General features: G+C 36.0%; 1 protein-coding gene across 6 annotated transcripts in view; it reads right to left on the bottom strand.

Moving 5' to 3' along the window:
* The window catches only part of LOC113230571 (carboxyl-terminal PDZ ligand of neuronal nitric oxide synthase protein), a 206,509-nt gene that overhangs the window by 67,014 nt on the left and 125,126 nt on the right, over positions 1–14,369 (bottom strand). For all 6 annotated transcript variants that reach the window (XM_026464994.1, XM_026464924.1, XM_026464602.1 and 3 more), the window contains exon 3: positions 8,974–9,045. In XM_026464994.1, coding sequence (XP_026320779.1) covers positions 8,974–9,045 — 72 coding nt within the window. The remainder of the gene's footprint in view (positions 1–8,973; positions 9,046–14,369) is intronic.

Below are 14,369 nucleotides of genomic sequence, written 5' to 3'. Positions count from 1 at the left end.
TTAATTTATTCAAATTACTATTTCATAAATTAACTTTTTGTTTAAAACGGTAATCATATTTTGTTCTATATTGTATTTTATGTCGTTAACAGATGCAGTGTGTATGATATTAGTTCACCCCAAGTTACTAAAATTGCAAACACAGGCACTTGTTTCTAAAATCCAAACCGAAGTAGACGATTACATTGTTAAAATTTTACTATATGCCACATTGACTTACAAAAGTCAATGATATGCCATTATACTTTCCTGGTGCATTCGATAATTCAAATATAGGAACTAAGGCTCAACGATCACTAACGAGGCGGCTCGGTCGAGGTTTTCAGCAGATGACGCAAGGTAAAAAGGCATAATATACCTTAATCTTATGGCTTTATAGTCGAAATCGCAATAATGGCCTTAGGGCGCTCTCTTACCGTGAGCATTCGCCTGTGCAATGTAACAGTTCAAATTCGAGCATTACATCAGTGAGTGAGAGCACCCGTGATACAATTCGTAACATCAATGCACACCACTTATAATGACCGTATCGCGGTCCCCTAAACTAAAACTAAACCCTATTAATTGAAAAATATAGGGAAAGCAGTTAATTATGGGATCCGCGTTATCCTCAACGTTATAATAAGTTAATAAAATAATCTGGTTGGGTTAGATTGTCTATTTCATCTGAATGTGAGGCAGTGTTGTAACCAATTCTCAAAATCGAATTTTGGATTGTTAATTACAGGCGAGTGCTCCCCCGGAAGGCCTCCCTAGATTTAGGGATGCTTCGGTGGCCTTTGAAATACTTCAACAGCGTTCGGGACCCCGAGTGCTACTATACGGGTACGCGGGCCGAGGGTAGGCAGATATCTGAAGAGAGGCCAGGCGCGAGCACCATGTTGTGACGGAACGCTGCAACATGCCTGAAGGCGCATTCAAATAAGACGTTTGTAGAAGCACTGCACTGGCGCTATAGTTTTTGGCGCTTCAATCATTTTTGTGGCGCGTGTCACGGCCGTGGCGCCACTGCAGTGTTTCTATAAGGGTCGAAGACGTCCTTAGGCATGCAGCAGCATTCTAAGGATACGTCGATATGCGGATACCACGACGTACCTAGGGATACCGCGGCTTCGGGACATAGTGTGCCGTCCCGTCAATGGGCGCCGAGCCTAACCAAACATTAACCTTATATTTGAACAGCTACGGTGGATATTTAATTACAGCGGCAGACTAATGCATGCGAAAATTGTAATATCAAAGTATAAATTATATTATCATCACCGTCAACCAATTTATATGTCCCACTGCTGGGCACAAGTCTCCTCTCAGGTGAGGGTAATTATATTACACATCAGAATAAAACATACATATACTCTATCTAAGCACAAAGTAGAGAGCTTAAAAAAAGAGACTGACCCGCGGTTACAAAGTTATATGTCTGTAATCCAGAGGCTCAAGAGTCACCAAGCTTCATTAAAGAATCATTCCCTCTGGACGGGGAAACTAACCAAGTCTGTATAAATCTCTGGAAGGAGAGATACCCCACGGCATCACTCATTCCGCTGTTGGAGCACCTCCTTCCTCAGCATAATCTACATTGGCTCACTTGGAAGTCTATAAATAGAAGAAGAAGCACAAAGTGTAAAACTTTCGACAGATATGTTTTTCTTTAAAGCCGGTTTCAACCACCGACTCGGGGCCGTTCGGAAAACGTTAAAGTTGAATTATATTAATTCAAATAGACTTGCAAATGTCGAAGGTTGAACATTTTGTGTGACTGTTCAATTCATGCCAAACTTTGACGCAAATTCAGTCTTGACGTGTCAACGTCTTTGAGTTCATGCGTTGCTAATGTAAACCTTAAAGGATGGAAAAATCTAAGATGTAAACAAAGCATTTTTATGAAGTTTAAATTAAAAAAAACCCTTTTCTAAGTTGATCCTTCAGTTGCATATTTTCTAGATCCTTCTTCTTCTTCGACTTGACAAATAGAATGACCTAAGTGACGACCTCGGTAGCCCAACGATTTGCACTGTGGGCGCTGGCTGAAAAGGTGCAGGGTTCGATTCCCGGCGGGATCAATTTGGGGAAAAACTCTTTTAAATTGGTTCTGGTCTGGGTATTCTGGGAAGTACACCGGAGTGAAATCCGTTGCTCTGGTACTCGTAACATAGAAAATTCCCTAGTTTGAGACCAGGTGATTGGTGTGGTTGTCTGGCATTAATAATTTTTTAAGATACAGTGTGACGAGACGAACAAGTCGTGCGCCAAGTGGAATTTTTTTTTGTGGAAAGGATTGCCATGAACACACGCATAGACAAGCACAAAGTACACCCAAACTCACGTAGCTCTGTTCGGCCACAGAGACAGTCATATAAGCATGAGTGGCACTGCATTGCGCTGCACCCTGAGACATAAGTTGACAAGTAATGGTCACATTAGTGCTTGGCAGCAGAAATAGGTAAAGGTGGCAGGTACTGCAAAAAAAAGGTACTTCCTTGGACGAAATCTTTCACACGGGGCTCTACTGCTACTAAATATAATTTATTGTTTATGATTTTATAAGCTTTTTAATGCAGTAATAATTTTAATGCAGCTTCTTCGAGGCAGAACTTTTACAAGCGTAAAAACAAAATAAATATAAAAAGATTCTACAAAGATACAAACACCTAACTCATTGGCTATACAGTGATGTGAGACGGAGATCACCGAAGGCCTCCTACTTATCGCATAAGGGAGTTCTAGCCGCCCGCACTGGGACCGATCGCGTTACATTGAAATATGAATAAGAGACGCGTCGCGACGTCAACCCTGCCAGAATAACAAAATGGATCATATTGGTATGCATTTGTAAAATAAAAAGCCTTATACATAAAACTGTAGCCCATAACTCTAACTTATATTTCAAAGGACCATTGTCTATTCAGGGCGAGGTAGATGGGGGCACCCACGCATCCGGCAATCGGCGCGCAGAAAATTAATATGACTAAATAAGAAAAGGCGGAGAAATGTTGACAAAGATCCAACTTTGACAATCACCCAATGACGACTGACAGGCGCTGCGCGCTGTGTCCTTAAACCGCTTGGCAATTTTCATGTTTTGGAATAAATGCTTAGACTATGGAAACCAATTTTTTTTTAATCCTCTAAGGATGAATGTGAATATTTTTTTATAACATTATTCATCATCATTTTTTATCTCCATATAAAAATTATGTTCAAATGTTATGTGTAAATTATGTGTTTATATGTTCGGATAAAGTACATTCATAGAATAAGGAATTACCACATCCTTTAGACGTTATTTTTAGATGTATCGTATATTTTTTGTAAGACCGTTATTTAATAGTAAATACCTGAAACATTTCATCTACCAAAAGTTTTCTTCGCTTCTCCTTGTGTGATTCGCCTTAAGAATTTAATTATTGATAGCCCTCTGCCCAATCATAGAGGTGCAAGTAAAATTGTAAGTCGTAAAAATCCTACTTTAGTTCTTGAACGGTCAACTACGTTTCGGAGCTTCGAATATTATCAAAGGCATCTACAGCAGCCTCAAGGAGACGCTAAAGTTCCCAGAGGGCTTTGTGTGGAACAAGTGAACCTTGCATAAATTTCGCTCTTCTAAATTATACCATACACAGGAAAACAAAAACTGCGAAGCAAAGCAGTTTTTCGCTATTTTTATCCCTATAAAAGACAAAAGCAGTACTTAAGGTGTCCCCTTTTCTTTTAACTCTCCCTGTACCACCTTTTGGTTTGGCTTATAGGTCAAGTGTGGCGGCATACATTTTGCGGAAGATTACTTACTCTTGTGTTTTTATCCGCTTAGATTTTTAAGAGGATTTATATATACATCTATACTTAAAAAAACTATCTAATTACAGGAAACTCGTACTCAGCAGTGAATGAATGCACGACATTCCATTCTTTCCTTGTACGTCTGGCGCACCCAGGGCAACAATCGGAAAGCACCCCCTCATGGCAAACACTGCGTATGCCATCAATACGACGAGAAGAATCAGTGGACCATATGGTTGATAGGTACAGTACATTAGAGGAGGAAGGATAAAATGATAATTTTTCACTAAGATATTATTATTTAAGTAAGTATGTACAGTATAACTAGTCAGGTGCTTGCCTTTGGCACTGCCAATGCCTTTGTAGTAAGCCTGCATAGGAACATTTTGTACTATATCAATCTCACAATTTGACACTTAAGTCTTTAATTTCATGAAAAAATAATTAGAAATATTTAAAAAACAACATACCTACAATATAATAGTAATCTCCCATTTGTGTGACGATTTTGCTCTGAATAAGGAGAAAGATAAAAAGATAATTGTTATAATTAGTTCATGTAAAAAGAATATTTTTTTATGTATTCGTGATAAAAAGCGGTAACATTTTATTGATATGGTGCATATAGTTACAAAAATTCATTAAAAAAAAACTTTATAATTTAGTTAAAGTATAGGCTACTAAATATACAATAAAGAAATAACATATATTTTTCACAGTTTGTAATAAAAAAATTAAGCTTGACATAATCGTAAATCCGGTGAAACGCAAATAAGTTGATAGAGAAAACAGTAAAAAATATAGCACCTATTGCAATTGTTTGATTTTTCTTTTTACTTTAGACTTACTTACGACGTAGTAAAATAAACAATAAATATAATATAATATTTCTGGTAATTTTTGCTATAATTCACTTCAAAATTGACAACAAAAAAGGCAGTAAGTATCAGTGGTGACACGTGAAAATTGTCGTTAGTAAAGCCGGAGCAAAACAAAAAACACCTACCTTAACAAAAAGTGGCGCCTTGGTGACACTTAAACGCGACTTTTATTAGCACATTAGATACTAGTACACTTCATTTCACTAGTTAAGTTATTCTACACACAAATACTCGAATAATAATATAGTGAATTAGTTGAAATATTTATAATATTTGATAATGCGTGGAAAACTTTAGGCAAGCCGGTGAGCAACGAGTTACATGGACGCCTCGCCACTGGCAGGTATAGTAGTATGTCTTCATTTACAATATCTGTAATAAATTGGAAGATCAATGTTTTGTATATTTCGTACCATTTTTTTAAACGTAACAAAATGTGACTCCAACAAGTAAAATGCCAATTCTGTAAAAAAGTTTACATGTAAAAAAGACTTTGCTTTGCCATTTACAAATTAGTTTACCTCTAGTCTTCGATTTAACCACGTGCAAGAGGATCGGGAGCTGGTAAGCCGTTTTAGATGAAAATTCCGAATTTAATTTAGATGCACCACGTTACTTCATGGTTGCTTCGGCGTTGAATCATCGCTTCACTTATTCAATTTTACGGTAGATGAAAAAGACGAACTCTTTCATGACCCCGGGGGGTAAGTCCGATAATGTGTGCCGTAATGCTAACACAACGTACACGTTTGGACAAGTTCCCGCGAAACATCACATCAAAACATTTTATTTATTATTATTATTATTACTATTTTTAGCTAAGAACGCAGCAAACAAAAGCAAATTTTTTTTTTCCCTCATCTCGTTCACAGCTAAGTAGGAACCCCAACACCTAGTTAAGTAGCCTACTTAACTAAGTAAGTAAGATTCCTACACAACAAAATAAATGAATATACATGACTGAAGCAAGAACGGCTAATAAACAGTGCCATAGGTAAATAGGCAGTTTGGTAACGTATGTATACTTCCTAAATATTGCACTTATAGGTACACTGCCTCTACCATTTCACATATTATTTACAATTCAGTGAATAAACACCGTGATGGAATCTTGACACTTGAGAAGGACTTCGTTTATATTGGCCCAACCAATCTCTATTCTTATTAAATTCAGCGAACAAAGAACGCTTTTTGTTGTCTGCTCGTATAGAAATAGACAAGTAGATCTCTTTGTGCGCGAAAATGTTTTCCACGCAAACATTACTTATATTCCCCATCGCTTTTGTTCCGTCAAATTTCTTATGACAGCCTGAACATAAAATCATACTGTCAGATTTAAATTGTTTCAGTCAGATTAGCTATGCATAAAAATGTCACCATGATGATTACGGAGCGGGATAGCTAACATTGAACATAGTTGAATGAAAAATTATAGCAGGGATGTTTGCCCAGACATTGCGATATGTCGTATCATGTCATCGTTATATTTTTTATGATACTAAGAGACGGGACGTGAAGTCGTGCGCCTCATATTAGCGACACGCCTGTACCCCCATAACGGGTGTACTACGTGAGTGCGAATTGTGGGAGTGGAAGAACTAGAAGGTCGGAATGGAAAGCTAGGGAGAGGTAAGAAGGTGTGAACTCAAATAATGGAGAAATGGAGAATGATAACGTATAACAATAAGTTTATATATCAAAACGAACCTAAGAGTGTTGTTTAGTAGAGTGTGTGACACGCTTTTTTGGTAGGCCTCGTCAATTCAAAACAAAAACAAAATCTCTCTTCTCTCCTTGGTATTTTTCACCATTCATGTATAAAATGTTATTTTGACATTATAGTTTAGAAATAATTAGTAAATTATTTAAAACCCAATGATGTTGGTGTAATCTATATATTTAAACCATTCACATATTTGTTGCTTGTTGGTGAGCGATTTTTCTATAAAATCAATACCGTTTTTCTATAAAAGGTACCCACTTTTTGGTTTGACTTTTTTTCAGGCCACCAATACTGGCTAATTTTTCGTAATGGTAATGTAGATTACTAGGGCTGCGGCCCAAAATATTCGATTTTACTTTTGTAGTCGAGCTTTCTGTAAATTACAAGCTTTTCTTTATCATTTCCAAGTCAAACGCCGACAATTAGTTTGCCAAGTACTTTCTATAAAGTATATGTACGTAAACCTGGAATCGCCCTGTATTCTAGCGGGTTTAGGTGATAAGTCTTAGTAGCTTCATCAGAATGAATCGGTAGATTGTCTGTGGCGTTGCTCGTTGGAAACATCTTTTAGGAGGAATTCAAAAACTCTTAGTGCAGTGTATTAGCTCTAAGGGTACTTAAGGTAAACCGTTTATATGTGTAACTAGTAAAAACTAAAAGTATATCTTGTAACCTCGGGAAATTAAAATCTTAATACTTTGTAATGTAACATTATGTTAATCGTAACGTACATACTTTTTATAGCTTTAAACTAAAATAAAGCATCTGATTATTTCTACTTGAAACTTGTTTTAGTTGTGTGTAAGGCGCCCCTCTTTCTCCTTGCTTATAAATTTTACACGCAGCATCGGGTCAACCAGAGCTCACGCTCCAAGTCTCATGCTCACTCAAACCGACTGGAGCTACTTAAAAAAAATAAAAATATTAAATACGAAAATATTAATTAAATATAAAAAATAAAAATTAAAGTGTAACTACCCTGTCTGATGGATGCCGCAGTGGGATAGTTGCTTTGTTTTCAAAAAATCTAACTTCCCCAAACCCCCAAAAAATAATTAGTTTAGATAAGGAGTATAGACACCACTTATCAAAGTCCCTGCAGGGCTTCGTGTGGAATATACGCGTTTAGTTTGTGCATGCGTTTATCTCCGCGACAAACACAACAAACGGTTCAAAATTTCAGACGCAAGTATTTACTGTCGCAAAACTTTGTAAGTTATAATAAATTCCGTTTTATTTTTATTATGACTATTCACTGGTTCATTAATTGCGCACCTAGGTGTCAATAATCGCTCTTTTGTATATAGCTTAGATTAATTATAAAAGGGCATCTATCCATATCGAATAGGATAGTCGCCTCGATTTTTCGCGGTATAGGTATAAAGTTAAAGTTTTAGGGGCAAAGGACAAGACAAGAAAGTTAGGAAAGGAAAATAAAAAAAATACATTTTAGTGAAAATGACAAGTAAATGATAATCGGCATTCGCACATAGTACACCCGTCCATAACAGTTTCAGTGTCAGTCAGAGCTTTAAATCGCAAAGATCGGAGGGGTACTACCACTGCGCCCGTCACCCAGAGACGGAAGTTGACAAGGACCTCTAGTTATGTTAATAGCTTGTTGCAATAATAGTCAACATTACAAAAAAGAGCTCAAATTGTTCTGCTCCTTCTTAATGGTGCTGTATTACGATGAGCGCCTAAATCCTAATTATATTTGCTTTGTTATAAAGAAATTGAACCTAAAACCCCAATTAAAAGTTCGAATCCGTCGAAATTTAGATGTCGCATTCACTGACTTTTGAAATTTGTCCCATTACATACGAATATATATTAACATTTAAAAAACACGAATACGAACAAATATATTAACATTTAGAATTACGATGAACTTATAAGGTAAAATGATCGAAAATCTCAGCTTTTTCAAAGAAGAGATACGCGAGATACGCCGTAACTATTACCAGTATTACCATTTATAAGTTGTGGTACAGATCTTCTATTTCTTTAGGTTTAAGTGATCTGGTAATAATAGTCCCATATAGAGTCCCACGTTGCAAATGTTTCCTGTTTCATCAAGCAATTAGTATTGTATGGAAGTTTATTTTATCAGTTACCTTACTCCATACGAGGGCAAAGTTATTTGTTACAAACAATATTTCGAAATACTCCGTGAACTTTTGCTGTTCAACGATCTAAGAGCCCACCTGCATAACCAGTAACTATTTCCAGTACAACCAATGTTTGAAAACGGATAGTTCTACTTTAGTTTAGGCAGCGGATCGGGCCATAAGCCCTAATAGTTTATATGGTTACGTTACTTACATTACAATACCTATTATGTCCTATTTGATCAAGCAATTAGTGACATTGTAAGAAGAAATATTTAAAAAAGTTAGTAAATTTTTCTCTCCAGAATGAAACTTTAATCGGATAATAGCCATTGCCGACTTCGCCCGCTGCTCGTAGGGACTTTGCGATAATTGTATATCCTGCTCAATTAATGACTTTATATCCGGCAGCTTATGTAATAAATTTCCTCTCGAAAAGATTTATGGCTTTTTCGTGTAGCGTGGAAACAGCACTTACTCGGACTCGACGCATAGCAGCGACAATCTCAACGCGACTGGTGGGTCTAGGAACGTCCATCGTACCGATGTACTGAAACAATGAAACAACACAATTTAGTTAGTAAATAAAGACTGATTTCATTCAATTTTCACTAGAACATGTACAGCATACATATCCAACATTCGACTCGTGTAAATAAAGTGGTCGATAGAGCCGTTAAATGTTGTTTGTTTTGTGTACATATATGTATACATTACAGATTAAATAGGGCCTACGTGCGAACGGTACGATGAAGGTGTAAGATAAAATCAGGTACTCTAGCATGAATGAGAGAATCATGTAGATTGACAAACGAACGGACTACAACAAACCTTTCAAGAATTAACAAATTGGTTTCCTATTTCCATATTCCATGATCAAGTATTGATGTAATTAGTCACTTTACAAGTGAAAGTGCTTGCTTATTGTACTAAATAAAAATAGTTCAAATCGCTTCATAGTGCATCGCTATGATGTGGAATTATTAATAGCCCTAAAAACATTAAAAAGTAAAAACATATACTTCCGAATAAGAAATTTCTATTCTTTCGGTCAATTAAAAAGACCATTTGCCTTAAAAGCGTGATATTTTGCATTTTCGTCTATAATTAAAGTAGCTTGGCTGCTCCAAGATAAAGCTTTGTGGACCCTGTTTCGTTGATCAAAATACTTTGATAGACTATTCCCATAAAACAAAGGGAACTCTACCGGTTTTCGATAGTTAATCGACACAAAAATAAGACTATAACAAATAAGAAATACTTGTTATAAAGGTGTCCTGTGATTATTCTAATGCATCTAGACAATAAGTTACAGGTCTTTACGAAGTTTATGACGGGAATCAAACCACTTTATCTTATTAGGTAAGTAAATTACGTAATAGCTAATTTGATAATAATGACAAACAAGAATATCGTAACGACTCGGTCCATTGCTGTGATTGAGATCACAATGAGATGAGTACACAATAAAACACAATTTCGAATCCAATATCTGGAGAGTCACGTCCCCGCCACTAACGTTTGTAATTGCGAAATAAACACAAAGAAATATCTAATTCGTGGCTGCCATTCTCAAGAAAAAACACGTTCTTTTTACTTTTTTTCTCTACACTCTTTTCTTTTGTAAATTTTATTCATCCAAGTTCAATTTGTAACAAAATCATAAGACGGGGACACGGATAATTATTCTTTTCCTTATAATGGGGATATTACTTTAGCTTTGTTTGAACAGGCTTTGGAATACTGTTTCGCCATCGAAATATCCGTTTGCCTACAATAACAATTTAAAAACATTTTCTGTGTTGATGTTTGTGTGAAAGTGATAATTTTGTTATTAATTGTGTAAGTTTTTTTTAATCTTATCTTGAAACTTTTTGTAGTTACCTATATAAGTGAGTGACTATTACAAAATATCTGTACAATACTTCGGAAAATCAACGATTTCCGATAAGTTCCTGCAAAATTGAGTAAAGAAACGGATCTCGACGTTTTTATTGCTCTTTGGTATGCAACAGGCGTTCAACCGAAGTTCACGTTTTTTCCCTCCGCTGCCGCATTATTTACTAGGCAACAGCTTATCAACAACATTACAGCACAAACACATTTTGGTATAAATTTTTCTCGGGCATTATTAGAGAAGCGCTTTGTCCATTTACGGGAAATGAAATGAACAAATTCATTCAATCATAAACTACGCAATAATGGATTTGATAAAATACAAATCACTTTGGCTACAATCTATTCTCAAAGATGGATACAAATACCTACCTATTTACGTGATTGAACTGAGAATTCAATAAGCCAAAATATGTTACATCAAAGAGAAAAAAGAAGATATTCGGAGAACATTCTATTATTGTAAGCTTTGCAAAGGAAATCCAATATTTAAATATACATTAAAATTACATTAAATCATTCTATACATCAAAATCTAAAGCGCAGTCTAGTCAAAATTTACAACAACTTAATTATTGAATAACACGGTGTTTTACTACCATGTTTTTTTTGTAAATTACTCCACTACTTTGTTATAATTATTAATATAAAGATTTCGATCTTACTTAGTCACTAAGAAATTTAATAAAAAAACTTAGTGATTATGTCAGTTATTGAAAATAACAACATAAAACTTATGTGTAAAAGTGTGTTCGGCAATTCGTCAATAGTGTTTCCGTTTCATTAGACACACTCAAATGAAATAAAAAACCAAATGATTTTGCCCGACAACGTGAAGGTATGTGAAAATTGCCAAAAGAAAATAGATTTTTTTTTTCCTTTTAATACTGCATCCTGAAAGCAATTCCGGGCGATTTCCGCCGAAAGAAAGCTTCGGCTGTGTAACGAATGTAACGTCGATTTGACTCCCTGAAACTCACGTTTCCACCCTTTCTAATAAAATTGTCTTATGTTCCCAGAATTCTGATTGATATTCAATCTGTGAAGTTGCGCATTATGAATACGATTGTGACGCGAGATTGAAGCCCCTTGAACTTGTTTAAGTCTATATAGAGACAATATTTTTAATGACGACGATTGTTCAAGCTACCCGCTACGTTTATCAATTTTTCATATGCCTTAATTAATTAATTATATTGAAATTGAATACAGTATATAAAAATTAGAAGCGATGGATTTATCGACAATTTGATGAAAAACATCAATGGTACATAAACTTTATGAACATGGATAGTAACATCGTTTACCGTAAAATGAAATATTAGGACATGATAGTAAGGGATACCCCGTTTCGCTATGGATCTCATAAAAACAACTGCGGTAACAGTGCGATGCGACTAAACACATTCGTCCTCACTCTTTACATATCGTGAGTTTATTTAGAGTCAAGTCTCAGTCTAAATACTTGGTCTGGTGCACTACAATTTTTTTTTTATAATATAAAGTGACGGGACGAACAAGTCGTGCGCTTGATGGTAAGCTAGACGTCTGTCCATAACAGTTGCAGTGCCACTCACACAAAGCTCTGAGCTTTAATTCGCAAAAATCTGAGGGGCACTGCCACTGAGCCCGTCACCCTGAGACATAAGTTTATAAGTCCGATGTGCCTGTAATTTCACGGGCACCCTTACCCTTCAAAACCGGAAGACAGTAATGCTGACATTACTGCTTGGAGGCAGAAATAGGTAAGGTGACAGTACTTCATTGGACGAACAAAAGTTCGTTCAAAAATTCAGCAGCAATAGAACTGTTTGTGAAAAATCACAAACAGCTCTATTGCTGCTGAATTTTTATTATGATTTAGGAATATTTACATGCTATAATTAATTTTCTTCCTGTGTCACAACTACAGTACCACAACCATATTACTCCTCTGCAGAGTGGAAGGCTGGTGACACAGAATACAGGTTTTTCTATACCTATCACGCGGGCACCAGTCTGTCACTAAACAGTTTGACCAATCTATGTTTTGATTTAACCTTAATGACCCCTACTGGCTTAGCCAGTTTTGTGAAGAGAAAATAAAGCAACATTTCATTTCAAGTTACTTTCTGTGTAGTTGCCACCTACTGCTTTTCCATAGAGAAGTATCAACAGCGTACTCACAACATTCAATGATTTACATACATTGAACATTTTATATTGAAACAATACATATAAGCACTACGTTGAGAAAAATACTGACATGTTAGTGTGCGGTACTATTTAAGTACAGTCCATGAAAGGGATATTACTCCCTGTACTACCTGAGTTTATGAAAAAGAGATATTCTCCAAAGCGGAGTTTGGCTATTACTTCTGGTCCACTACCATAACTTGTCCTATTGAAAAAGTGTTGTCACATCAACAAACGGTTGATTTGATATTTAAAATCATCATCAACACCGTTATCATTTCGACGACGATGACGATATTGTGCTGCTTGCATCCAGCAGAATTTATTTAAAATGTTATTGACTAATTTAAAGATATTAGTCACACATTGCCTCCTTAACGGTTTTTGCCGCCAAGGAGTAATGTGAGCATTACTGCGTTCCGGTTTTGAAGGGTAAGGGCGCTGGTGAAGTTACTGGCACATGGGACTTGTCAACTTACGTCTCATGGTGACGGGCGCAATGGCAGTGTCCCTCAGATCTTTGCGATTTAAAGCTCTAAGTGGCACTGCAACTGTTATGGACAGGCGTGTCGTTTACCATCAGGCGCATGGCTTGTTCATCCCGTCACTTAGTATCAAAAAAGAAGCCAATGGGTCCCATTAGTCTATATTCTTCTATGAAACCATTTATAGGGTCGTATTCCAGAACTCTACTCAATGCTCAAGTCAGGATTTGAGCAGACTTGAGTATGATTTCAAGAACTGGAAATACGACCCTAATGGCAAGGACTTGAGTATGATTTTCAGTGCTCACTGCAATACTCAAGTCCTGACTTGAGTATTGAGTAGAGTTCTAGAATACGACCCTACGACTGCTACCACAAGGCGGTGAATATTATCCCGTTCAGAGTAATGTTACTTTATTTCTTATGCGTGCGTAAAAATAAAAGATTCTAAGTAAAATTTCGTTGAGAATAACCGAATTTCGGACCTAAATCCTAAACTGCCTTGTTCAGAATGCTGCACGTGCGGGGAAGCCAAGTAAAACACAAGTAAACGAGGTAGGAATTTCGATTTAAGACGCGACGCGTTACAGAGAGAGGATTTAACAAATTGTCTCTAACATTGGTACAAATCGATTACACGGCGTTCACGGCGATAAAATCTGTAGTGCTTCGAATATACGAATTTCTTTCTTACCCTAAAATAATATTAATAGACATCCTGAAATATTTCATAGAATATTGTTTATATCGAGTCGATTTACGATCATTCTGAAAAGAAGTTGGTATTTATAGGTGATTGCATAAACATCGTCCATACTAAATATACGAATTTCTCATTTACTATTATTTCATAATGAAATCCAGAAAGATTGTAAAATATGTAGGACATACTAACAATAGGTAGGATAACCTGGCATTAAGTAAGGGAAATAGTATACTAAATATGCGTAAAATGGATGAAACAAAAAAGACGTACATTTTATACTTTTCATTTAGCGAGCCAAAGTTACAAAACGTACTACGCTTTCTTCATAATAGTTTTGCTTTTGATGCCTTGCAACGCGCTACCCTCGACAGAGGCTGAAAATTAGTACTTTGCTTTTGGGCAAATTTTGCACTGAGCCACGACCTATTCGGCTTACTGCAGCACACACAAGCTGTTGATAATTAAATTAGTATTTTGTTTTTATATTTTCTTAAATCTAATTTTTTGTTGTATGTTTTTTATTTTCTTTAATTTTGATTTTTGTGTCTTTCTTTTAATCCATTAATATATTATTGTGAGTGTGATGCAAGACAATAAACGTTTTATCTATCT

This window comes from Hyposmocoma kahamanoa, unplaced genomic scaffold, assembly GCF_003589595.1.
Source record: "Hyposmocoma kahamanoa isolate Upper Pololo Valley unplaced genomic scaffold, ASM358959v1 100021, whole genome shotgun sequence".
Taxonomy (NCBI): domain Eukaryota; kingdom Metazoa; phylum Arthropoda; class Insecta; order Lepidoptera; family Cosmopterigidae; genus Hyposmocoma; species Hyposmocoma kahamanoa.
The sequence above is the reverse complement of the archived record's forward strand: the minus strand, read 5'-3'. Positions and strand labels throughout refer to the sequence as shown.